Source organism: Orycteropus afer, unplaced genomic scaffold (assembly GCF_000298275.1).
Source record: "Orycteropus afer afer isolate SDZICR_OR568_19922 unplaced genomic scaffold, OryAfe1.0 scaffold00179, whole genome shotgun sequence".
In the NCBI taxonomy this organism is placed as follows: Eukaryota; Metazoa; Chordata; class Mammalia; order Tubulidentata; family Orycteropodidae; genus Orycteropus; species Orycteropus afer.
The window spans coordinates 6,793,703-6,805,420 of NW_006921766.1; the positions used below are offsets into that span (position 1 = coordinate 6,793,703).

Below are 11,718 nucleotides of genomic sequence, written 5' to 3' on the forward strand. Positions count from 1 at the left end.
AGATTGATTGCCCAAGCTTCCTTCTGAGGAGTGGCTGGTGGGTTTCCTTTTCAGACCGACTTATTCTGCTCAACATGATGTTTTCAAGGCTCATCCATGTCCTGGCATGCATTAGGACTTCATCTTTCTACATGTCTGAGTAGCATAGTTTATTGTATGTATATGATGTTGTTGTTGTTGTTATGTGACAAGTCAGATCCAACTCATAGTGACCCCTCCTTGGGTTTCTGAGGCTTGACTCAATACTTTTTACCTATTTCCCCACAGCTCCACTTTGTGAAAGGGATGCTTTATAGGTTTTCTTTGGCTCTGCAAAGGGAGGCTCTGTACAGTTGACATTCTGTAACAGTCTTCTACCTACCACTCATAAGATGATTTATCTATATACATACAAGGGAGTTCTCGTAGTGTAGTGCCTAAGGCACTTGACTGCTAACCAGAAGGCTGGCGGTTCAAACCCACCAGCCACTCCTCGGAAGGAAGGTTGGGCAATCTACTTCCGTAGTGATACTGCCTCAGCAACCCAAGGAGGGGTCACAGTGAGTCGGGTCTGACTGGATGGCAAATAACAACAACACAACAAAAGGACAAATACTGCATGATCTCAGTATATGAAATAGGCAAATATATAGAAACTAAAGCACATTCATGGTTAGCGGGGGTGGGAGGGCGGGGGATAGAGGGAGAATTATTTCTGCTTGGAGGCAGGTGGGTTTGAACCATCAGCCTTCTGGTTAGCAGTCAAATGCCTTAGGCACTACGCTACCAGAGCTCCTGAGTTTGGGTTATCGGTGATGAAATGACTTTGAAAAGGATAGCAAGGCTGGTTGTACAACAAATATAAACAGTGCCACTGCATTGTGTGTGTAGAAATTGTTGAGATGGTATATGTTTTGTCATGTATATTTTACCACACCAAAAAAAATATTTCTAGAGCAGTGGTTGTGGACAGGGCTTGTGATCTGCAGTTGGAACACGAGTTTGCTCCTCAGAAGGGGAGGTGTAAATTCTCTTTCCCTGCCATTCTCAGTCTAGTGTGAAATGGAAAGGAGAGTGCTTCCCACCCCCTTTACTGCACCCTGGAATGATCGGCCAATGGCCCAAGGCATCACTGTTTTCCTCATCAGACAGTACTCTTCATCTTCCTAAAAAGGCAGCCTGCAGATTGTGTATTTCCAGGTACAGGTATATGATGTGTCATATAATAAAATTCTGAAAACACCGAACCAGAGACTTGCATTGGGGAGCAAGCATTAAGTCAAAACCAAGTCGACCAGCTCTGTTTCCTTAATGCGGTTATGTCAGCTTTGCAGGAGTGTTTTCCCTCCTTGAGAATTCCAAGAGCAAAAAAGTAAACATTTTTTATTGAGTAGCAATAGGCAAAAAATCAAATAGGAGAGGTAAAAGAGGAGCCAAGCTACAGTCATCAATCCAACAGGCTTCATGCGTGAACTCCCACGCCACTGGGAAAATCCAGCCAAGAATATTTGCTACACGAACACACTCCAGTCAGTTCTGCCCGTTAAGTATGTCTTCACAGCCAGAGGAGTCACAGAGCTGGGGGAGGGGGGAACGTGCCCACCTGCCACACAGGTGTGCTCTGTTTCTCAGGGAGTATCTGTTGACTCTAAGGCACAATGAGTCCCAGTATCTCCAGCCAGCCCATCTCACCACCCTCCCCACCCCCATCTCCACCAGAGGGATAAAGGAAACAGGAGTATTCAAGCTGGGTAAGCAGAACAGATGACCTAGAGAAGGCATTTGTGACAGACAGCAAGGGGGCCAAGTCCAAGGAGAAGGCTTATTGTTAGTGGGAACAGGATACATTTCAGCTGGATGAAGTAGTACTTTGCTTCTTCACTGAGCACCATGTGCCTGCTGTGTTGTGTGTGAAGTGGGCAGGAGTCCACAGCCATCACCCTTGAGCCTATTCAGGCCCTGACTCCAAGGGCCAAAGGCTTGTCCTACTACATTCAGTGTCTGAGGTGTGAAATAAATCCCAAGATGTGCTGTCACACACCATGGGAAAGGGGAACACTGCAGTCTCTAATCCCTCTTCACTAGTCTAATGACAGCCATGTAACTCCATAACAGTTAACTATTATTACTAGTCATTAAAAGAAGAGGAGAAAAAACCACTTTGATGACCAAGGTGTTTTTGACCCAAGTCATGGTGTTTTCAATTGACTCATATGCATGGGAAAGCTGGAAATGAATGAAGAAGACTGAATAAGAACTGACACATTCAAATTGAGGTGTTGGCAAAGAATATTGAATATACCTTGGACTGCCAGAAGAACAAGCAAATCAGTCTTCGAGGAAGGGCAGCCAGAATGCTCCTTAGAAGTGAGGATGATGGCACTTTGTTTCACATACTTTGGACACTTCATCAGGAGGGTCCAATTGCTAGAGAAGGACATTGTATTTGTTAAAGCCGAGGGGAGCAAGAAAGACAGAAACCCTCAATAAGATGCACTGCCACAGTGGCTTCAGCAATGACTGTGAGGATGGTGCAGGACTGTGGGGTACATAAAGTCTCTATGAGTCAGAGCCGACTCCACGGTAACTAACACAATGACTACTAGTCATAGTAATAATACTATGTGTGTATGTAGTAACACTAGTAATAATACTAGCACAAGGAATGCGACAGCTATAACTATCAGAACTAGTTGTACAAGCTGATCTCCTCCTTCCTTTTTGGATTTTGGTCAGAAGGATCAGAAATCATTCTGGTGGAACTAGAGAATATATAAACCAGAGTATGGGGGTGGTGCAAATGGTTAAGCTCTCAGCTGCTAACCAGAAGGTTGGAGGTTTGAGTCTACACACAGAGATGCCTCAGAAGAAAGGCCTGACAGTCTACTTATGAAAAATCAGCCATTGAAAGAAAGCCCTATGGAACACAGTTCTAATCTGGCATGCTGTGTGGAGTTCCCATGAGTCAGAGCTGACTCAACAGCAAGCTTTTTTTTTTTTTTTTCAATAACCCAAAGGAAGTTAAATTAACCTACCAATAACAAAGGAATCCAAGAAAAAGCTGTACATGATGGGAAGAAGTACTTATAAGTACAGGTATTTATTTCAGATTAAATATATCCAGATTCAATAGGGTGTGAAAGATGCCAAATAAAGTCTTTAAAACATGAAATACCCTGGCTTTCTATATCTGCACAGTTGCCAACATGAAGGAGCTCTGGTGGTGTAGTAGTTAAGGCATTTACCTGCTAGCTAAAATGTCAGTGGTTTGAACCCACCAGTTGCTCAGTGGAAGAAAGTTGTGGCAGTCCACTCCTGCAGAGATTTACAGCCTTGGAAACTCCATGGGGGTTGCTGTAAGTAGGTATCATCGACTCAATGGCAGTGAGTTTTTGGGGGTAATATAGTGTTGTTGTTCTGAGCTTGCAAAAGTCAGGTGGATTTCCCTATTTTACACAATAATTCCACAATTCTACAATTACTGCAGCGTGATGAGAGACATTTAAAATTTTTAGGTGATTACTCACTAGTGGGGAAAACAACACAGAAATCATGGGGGGCAGGAAGCAAAATCCTCCCCTCCTAGTTCTCCCATCAAGTCCCCTTGATGCATTGTCTTGGCACAGGCCCAATATTGATTCCACACCAAAACCACCATTTGCTTACAGCCTTTAACAAAAATTAGACTTTAACTCCAAATGAAAATTAATGGTGATTAAAGGGAAAAGTAGAGTCTTTAAAAATTCATAGTGATAAACTCAGATTGAACTTAAAAGACCACCAATGGATGAGGAAAGGGAAGCAAAGGGAGATTCATCACTTGTCCATGGTTACATGTGTCTAATGCTACCAGAGCCCAGATCCCCATCAGGATACTACTCCACAAACTCCAAGTCATTCACAGATTAATGAAGATGGCTCTCTGAAAAAGGTTACTGCAATTACAATTAATATAAGTTCTATAAAAATAAAAGTTGCTGTAATTATAATCATTCTAGCCAGGTAGATAGCTGCTATGAAGTTGACTCTGACTCATGGCAACCATATTTAGGTACAACAGAACAAAACACGGCCTAGTCATGCATCTTCACAATCACCATCATGTTCGGGTCCATCATGGTGGCTATGGTGTCAATCCATTTCACCCAGGGTCTCACTAGGTCTCTACTTCACCAAACATGATGTCTTTCTCCAGCAATTGATCCTTCTTGATGTCCACAGCAAGTAAGTTGGACAATGTTTGGTTGTAATCCATAAGATTTTCACTGGTTAATATTCAGAAGTGGATCACCAGCTGTTTGTAGCTGTTCCTTCTCATTTTGAGTTGTGCCACATCAGCAAATGAAGGTCCCAAAAGCTTTACTCCACTCATATCATTAAGGTTGACTCTACTTTGAGGACACAGCTCTTCCCTAGTCATATTTTAAGTGCCTTCCAAGCTGTGGGGCTCATCTTCCGACACTATATCAGACAATGTTTCCCTGCTATTATGAAGGTTTTCAGTGGCCAATTTTTTTAGAAATAGACCTGGCCACATCCTTCATGCTTGAGACCCAAGAGCCATACTTTGTCCTCGTACTTTGGTCATGGTATCAGAAGGGACCAATCCCTGGAGAAGAATATTGTGCTTGGTAGAGCAGAGGGTCAGTCAGTGACAAAGGGGAAGGCCCTCAATAAGATGGACTGACATAGTGGCTGCAATGATGGGCTTATGCATGGCAATGCTTATAAGGATGGCACAGGACCAGGCAGTGTCTTGTTACATAGTATACAGGATCATTATGAGTCAGAACCAACTCAATGGACCTAACAACAACAGATTGCCAGGCTTTTCTTCCTAGTCTCTTAGTCTGGGAGCTCTGCTGAAACCTATCCATCATGGGTGACCCTGCTGGTATCTGAAATACTGGTGGCATAGGTCCCAGCATCAAAGCTACATGCAAGCCACCATAGCACAACAAACTGATAGACGAGTGCTAGATAATCACTCCAGAACACCATGAATAAAATAGCAGCACCATATAAAATAGTGCAGAAGTGCTCTGACTTTGAAACTGGGTAGACAGATATGGATTGAATGCCCCAGCTCTGCCATTTACCCATGTAACCTTGCACAAATTACTTTGCGATCTTCCAAGTAAACAGTCAATGAAAACCATGGATCACAATGGTCTGATCTGCAACCAATCACGGAGAGGGTGCAGGACTGGGCAGTGCTTTGTTCTATTGCATACGAGAAAGCTGTAAGTAGTGGCAGCTGTGACAACAATAATGGCAGCTAACAACAGCAATTGTTATTATGGTTATTAACTACTTCCCCAGACCTCTGCTCCCTATGTTGTTTTGATCTGCATCCTTGGTTCTCTCTCTCTATTATGGCCTTTGATGTTGACTTTTCTCTAAAGAGCCAGTGAGAAATTAGCTTTGACTTTCTTGCTCTTTTACCCCTAGTACTCTTTCCTTTTTTCATTGTCCTTCTTAGTTTGCCATCTTTGTTTGTTCCATCAAATTATTTTTTGCTGTCACTGCCTTCCTTTTCTCAGGCTCAATTATTTGGCACACTAGATGGCTTATTCTAAAAAATACAAACCCTTCCATTGTACATGTTTGGTACATATTTTCAATCCATAGTCTTTCAAATAATTGTGTATTGATAGGCTGATGATCAAGCAAACGTGCTGTGATTAAAACAGGATCCCCCAAATAACACTATCTCTTTACATTCAAGTGTTTAAATGTGAAAATAGTTTTGCAGTCCGTTTTACCAATTAGTGAAGATGACAGAAAATCTTTGAATAGAAATCCAAAATGCTTTTTGAAACAGCTACAGGTCTACCTGTAGACCTTCCAGCATCTCAGCATCTTCAGTCGGATTTATTGTATTAAAGGTTTTTTTTTTTTTAATAATGGAAATTGCTATAATTATAACCACTTTAGAACACCATTATTATTAAGACCAAATTGCATAGTTCAAACAGATACTGGTTCTCTAGTGCTAGAAAGAAGCCACATAATGGTCTCCATGAACAAAACCCAGCGTGCATTTCCATGCCAATGTGGTCTTGCCCACCCACAGCACCTGATTCTGTGGATATCATACGAGTTGCTGGGCATATGCCTGTGACTCCTCACAGAGTTGCCAGGAAGAATAATAGGCTCCAATCCTTGATTAAAGCATTCAGGGAACAACCACATTTGCAACAGTTGGCTTTCCCACAGGGGAGCCATGATCTGTGGGGTTTTGGTTCCTCTGAGTCTCCTCTCTCAATTTCTCTCCTAGGAGTACTGTTCATTAAGCTGAGTTTAAGCACTGCCCTGGATGAAGGGGGAAAAATAGAAAACTATAGGAACTGGAGGTCTCTGGGTGGCACAAATGGTTTGTACTCGACTATTGACCTAAAGGTTGGTTCAAACCCACCCAGTAGTGCCACAGAAGAAAGACCTGGCAATCTGCATCCATAAAGATTATAACTAAGAAAAGTCTATGGAGCACCTTCCTACTCTAACACATGGGGTTGCCCTGGAGTCAGAAACAACTTGACAGCAATGAGGTGGGATTTTTTTTTTTTTTTTCCTGGTAGAGAATGGAAGGACTGTCCAGTTGTAATAACACATTAAGACCCCATCACTTTGGCATATAAAGTTCTGGGATCTCTGGCTAAAAAAGGAGAGTTTGAACCCAAAGAAATCAGGAGGTGACAGGGGAAGAGAACCGTTGCCTACACAGGGCTTAACCTTGGGCTCTCGGGACCAGTGCTGGGTTCTATTTCTAGGTCTCCCTCTTTCTTCCCTTATTGCCTTTGGCAAGTCATTGAACCTCTACAAGCCTCAGTTTCCCTATCCATCAAATGAGGATAAGAACCAGAAGGTGGTTGTGGGGGTTTCAGGAGTAAGCATATACAGCACATACAGCACAGCACTTGCCACGTGAGGAACTCTCAGAGAACTGTTGTTGTTCACTGCCTTGGAGGAGGTTCCAGCTCACAGTGACCCTACGTACAATGGAACAAAACACCATCTGGTCCCGTGCCATTATCAGGGTAGGTTGCAAATCAGACTATTGTGATTCATAGGGTTTTATTGGCTGATTTTTGGAAGTAGATAACCAGGCTTTTCTTCCTAGTCCATCTCAGTCCTGAAGCTCCACTGAAGCCTATATAGTATCATAGCAACACTCCATGAGGTTCACTGGTCCGAAATTGAACCCACGTCTCCCATATAGAAAGCGAGAATTCCACCACTGAACCACCAATGCTTCACAGACTACTGAGTTGATTCTGACTCATGGTGACCCTATAGGACAGAGTAGAACTGCCCCATAGAGTTTCCTAGACCGTAATCTTTATAGGAGCAGGTCTTTTTTTCCCCATGGATCAGCTGGTGGGTTTGAACCTCTGACTTTGCAATTAGCAGCCAAGTGCTTAACCATTACACCACCAGGGCACCTGTCTATTACTCTTACTTATTTCTTGATTAGTTTTTTTTTGAATATATAATTCTGTTTTTCTCTCTACCTAAGCAATTTTACTTTAGGCTTTGGAGAATCAAAAAACCCAAAATCTACTCCCCATTGAGTGGATTCCACCTTGTAGGGACACTACTGGACAGAGCAGAACTGTCCTATAGGGTTTCCAAGGCTCTAAATCTTTATGGACTCAGAAGGAAGATTGGGCAATGTAGGTAGTGATACTGCCTCAGAAACCCAAGGAGGGGTCGCTATGAGTCAGATCCAACTGGACAGCATATTATAACAACAAACAAATCTTTATGGAAGCACACTGCCTCATTTTTCTCCAGCAGAACAGTTGATGGGTTTGAACCCCTGACCTTTTGGTTTATAGCTCAATGCTTTAATCACTGCATAATATATGTGTGACCCTTGGCCATTAATAGAGCAGGAATGCTCACTCCAGTTTCAAAAGTCACAGGGCTACTGCCCTCTCCAGCCTGCTGAGAAGGCACTGCTGGTGGTCAGAGACCTTTCAGGGGAGACAGCCAAGACATGCATCCTAATGCACTAGAAACAAACGTCTATGAGTTTACATTAGGCAGTTGAAAAGACTGTACACATGGATTTTGCTATAAAGCGGCTTATCACTAAATCAAGACAAGAAGGGGGTACAGAAAGAATATCTCATTCCCCATCAAACGCAAAATGCAAAAATTAAATTCAGATAGTGAAAACTTCCCTCCCTGGAAACATGATAACATTTCACTGAGAAATAACCCTGAATGGACTACTTTCGCGACCAAGGTAAAGATATAAGCACAGATGTTCAGTACATTCCTGTTAATTAAATCTCCCCATTTAAAAATAAAGGTCACTGGATTGGTTAATAAGGCAAAGCATTACATGTATTTATAAAGTTTTTTTTTTTTTGTTGTTGTTAGTAACTAGCTGCCTCATTATATATATATATATATAAATATATATAAGCTCTGGTAGTGTAGTGCCTAAGGCACTTGACTGCTAACCAGAGCTAACCAGAAGGCTGGCGGTTCGAACCCACCAGCCACTCCTCGGAAGGAAGATGGGGCAATCTACTTCCGTAGTGATACTGCCTCGGAAACCCAAGGAGGAGTCACTATGAGTCGGGTCCGACTCGATGGCACATAACAAAAACATATATGTATATATGTATACACACACACACACACATACATATATACGTATATATGTGTGTGTGTGCATATATATATATGTTAGGAGCTCTGGTGGCATAGTGCCTAAGGCATTTGACTGTTAACCAGAAGGCTGAGGGTTCAAACCCACCAGCCACTCCTCAGAAGGAAGGCTGGGCAATCTACTTCCATAGTGACACTGCCTCAGAAACCCAAGGAGGGTTTGCTATGAGTCAAATCTAATACACACATAATACGTATATTACGTATGTATATTTTATATACATACATACATACATACATCTATAAAGAACAAGGTAGCTCATATATACATAAAGGTTTTTCTTGAGCAAGCAAAAAAAGCATTTTTTTAGTCTTTCCTGAGTTTTTTTCCCCTTCCCTTTTCTTCTAGAAGCTCTGGTGGCACAGTGGTTAAGGCATTCAGCTGCTAACCAAAAGGTCAGTGGTTTGAACCCACCAGCTGCTCCTCAGGAGGAAGATGAGGCAGTCTGCTTCTGTAAAGATTTACTGCCTTGGAAACCCTATGGGGCAGTTCTCTTCTCCTAAAGGGTCACTATGGGTTGGAATTGGCTCGATGGCAGTAGGTTGGCTGGTTGGTTCCTTTTCCAGCACCCAAACCATCAAAATTGACTTTAGTAGAGACAATTTACTTCCACTTGAAAATCAACATGAGGTTTTCAAGCCTAACACCTCCTAAATGGGGAGTCAGTGCATATCAGTGGGCTCCAGAAGAGAGTAATGCTCACAGTCTGGTGAAATGTGAGTTACAAGGCCCCTGACCATAGAACATGCTTTCAGGCTGTTCCCAGGATCTGTTAACTTGACGAGCTTCTGGTCAAGTTAAGCTTCCTCAGCTGACCATCATTCCCATTCACCCCCCTCTGCCCTCCAGACACCACCCACCCTTGAAGATGGTCAAGCTTGGTCACATGTATTCCCATGACTTAGATGAAAGCCAACTAGAATTAAAGTTTTGAACAGAATAGACTTTTGAAGTTTCTTTTTTTGTTTTGTTTAAGGAAACTAATTAAATAACTATAGAAGTTATTTGGCAGAGTTTCTTTTGTTCTTGTCTCCTTTTTTGGTATCCCTAGGTAGTGCAAAGGATAAAACACTCAGCTGCTAATTTTGAAAGGTTGGAAGTTCAAGTCCACCCAGAGGAACCTCAGAACAGAAAAACCTCAGAAAACAGGCCTCTATTCTTTTTTTAAGAGTTATCTCAGCATGTCTTTCCTTTTAAGAAAGGCTTGAATAATTTAATTAGAATTATACAAAAGTAATGAGTATGTTCTATTTGCAGGGGGACCATAGTTGAATTAAAACAAAAACAACAATGTTAAAAATAAAGTATCTTCACACAGTATATTCGACTGATAAGAAAACAACTGCAAATCGCAATTACACTAGATAGTTTTAAAGGAAGAGGGGGCAAGACTTTTTTATAAAGATTACCATGTCTAGGGACATCAGTTTCTTGCTACAAAAAGTGTCAATTCATGAAAATCTGGATAAAAGAAATCTTCTTGAATTTATTTAGAATGAAAATTCAGTATCTGCTAGTCGTTGGGACTTGGTCCCTTGCAGCCTAGCTCAGCTCAGTATTTTTTTCTAGTAGGTTCACAACATTTAATATTTTCCCATCACACGTGTGTAGACGCAGCGCTCGGTGCAGAGGCTGGGCAGCTGGGCTAGCGAAAAGCAAGCTGATAAACGAACTCGGAGACAGGAAAGGGGTGCAGAGGCAAAGATGCTTTACTCCGTGACGACTAGGGAGCCAGCCACTTCTTAACAGTATTGCTTTCAGCTGAGCTCATGTGTAAATTCCTTCCTACAGGGTACTGCGCCTTTGGATGCTGGCCACAAGCCTCTTAGCAGTGAGACAGCATGGGGAGGGGGGGGTTAGTATATTAACACAAGGTGATTTGCCCCAGTAATGATAACAGTATCTTGCCCAAGGGCTGGGCATCTTCTCCTCGCTGGAAGGTGTCGCTCGCCAGGAGGAAATCGCGTTAGGAACAAGTTACTGGTCTCCAGCGGTCCAGCCTCGCGGAGGGGAGGGGGGAGGGGAGCTCACAAGTTCTCCAACACTTGTAGGCACCTCTCGGATACACCCCCGGCAGGGGCTGGCACCGCTTGGTCCACCCAAGTGCAAACGTCCCTGCTCGCCTGGGTCTCCGGACCCCCTTTGCGTTCTCCCCTCTCTTCTCTACGGGGCCGCGGTTGATTGGTTTGAGGGCAGTCGCCAAGGCGCGCAGACTCATTGCCCCAAGAGCCCTCAAACATCCCGCGGCTGCGGTCGGGGCACCGCAGAGGCAGCGCGGTGCAAGTGCAGAACCAGCTGCTCCCGCGAGCGCCCTGCGACATACCTTCTGCGGAGGGGTCCCGATTAGCATCTCCAGGTAGTAGCCGCGGCCTGAGTCCCCTTGCAGATTGTCCACCACCGCCAAGAAGTTGGCCGCGGCCCCGGCGGGCTCCAGGGCGAACGCCAGGCCGTCAGCACCGGGCGCGACTGGGGGCAAGGAGGCTGTCGCGGTCCAGGAGGTGGGCGAAGCCCCACGGGGCACAGCCGCGGCCACCCGCAGGGGTAACGTAAAGGGTGCCGGGGCCAGCGCCGGAGCCGCCCTCAGGAGCCACTGGGCCAGCAGCGGCAGCAGAAGCGCCGGGGCCAGTGCGCCCATGCCAGCGGCGGAGCCCGGGGCGGGGTGCGCGCGCGTCCCAGCCCGTCCCGTCCGGCGGCGGCTGCGGCTCCGCGACTTGCCGGGCGCTGCGGGGCTGCAGGCTGGGCGCTCACAGGGGCGGCGGGCGGCGGCGGCGGCAGCAGGGGAGGAGGTTGGGAGGAGGAGGAGGAGGGCCCAGAAAAGGAGGAGGAGGATTTTAAGAAGTAGGAGGATCTAGGAGAAGAGGAGGAAACGCCTAGTCAGCCCCAGCCTGTGCCGCCAAGTTGAGCAAGTTCTTTGCCGCTGCCCCCTCTGGAGGGCGCTGGCTGTCCCGCAGGGACCTGGCACCACCCCCGAGGCCAAGGTCAAGGCGGGGTGAGGGGCCCACTGAGGACCACCCGAAGCCGGTGTTGCCCACTATAGATAGTCTCTGGCGGCG

The 11,718-nt window shown here is 44.9% G+C and overlaps 1 protein-coding gene across 1 annotated transcript in view; it reads right to left on the reverse strand.

The window, feature by feature from the left end:
* The window catches only part of BACE2 (beta-secretase 2), a 160,041-nt gene extending 148,741 nt beyond the window's left edge, over positions 1 to 11,300 (reverse strand). The window contains exon 1 of the mRNA XM_007947284.2: positions 10,989 to 11,300. Coding sequence (XP_007945475.1) covers positions 10,989 to 11,300 — 312 coding nt within the window. The remainder of the gene's footprint in view (positions 1 to 10,988) is intronic.
* Positions 11,301 to 11,718: the final 418 nt, after the last annotated feature.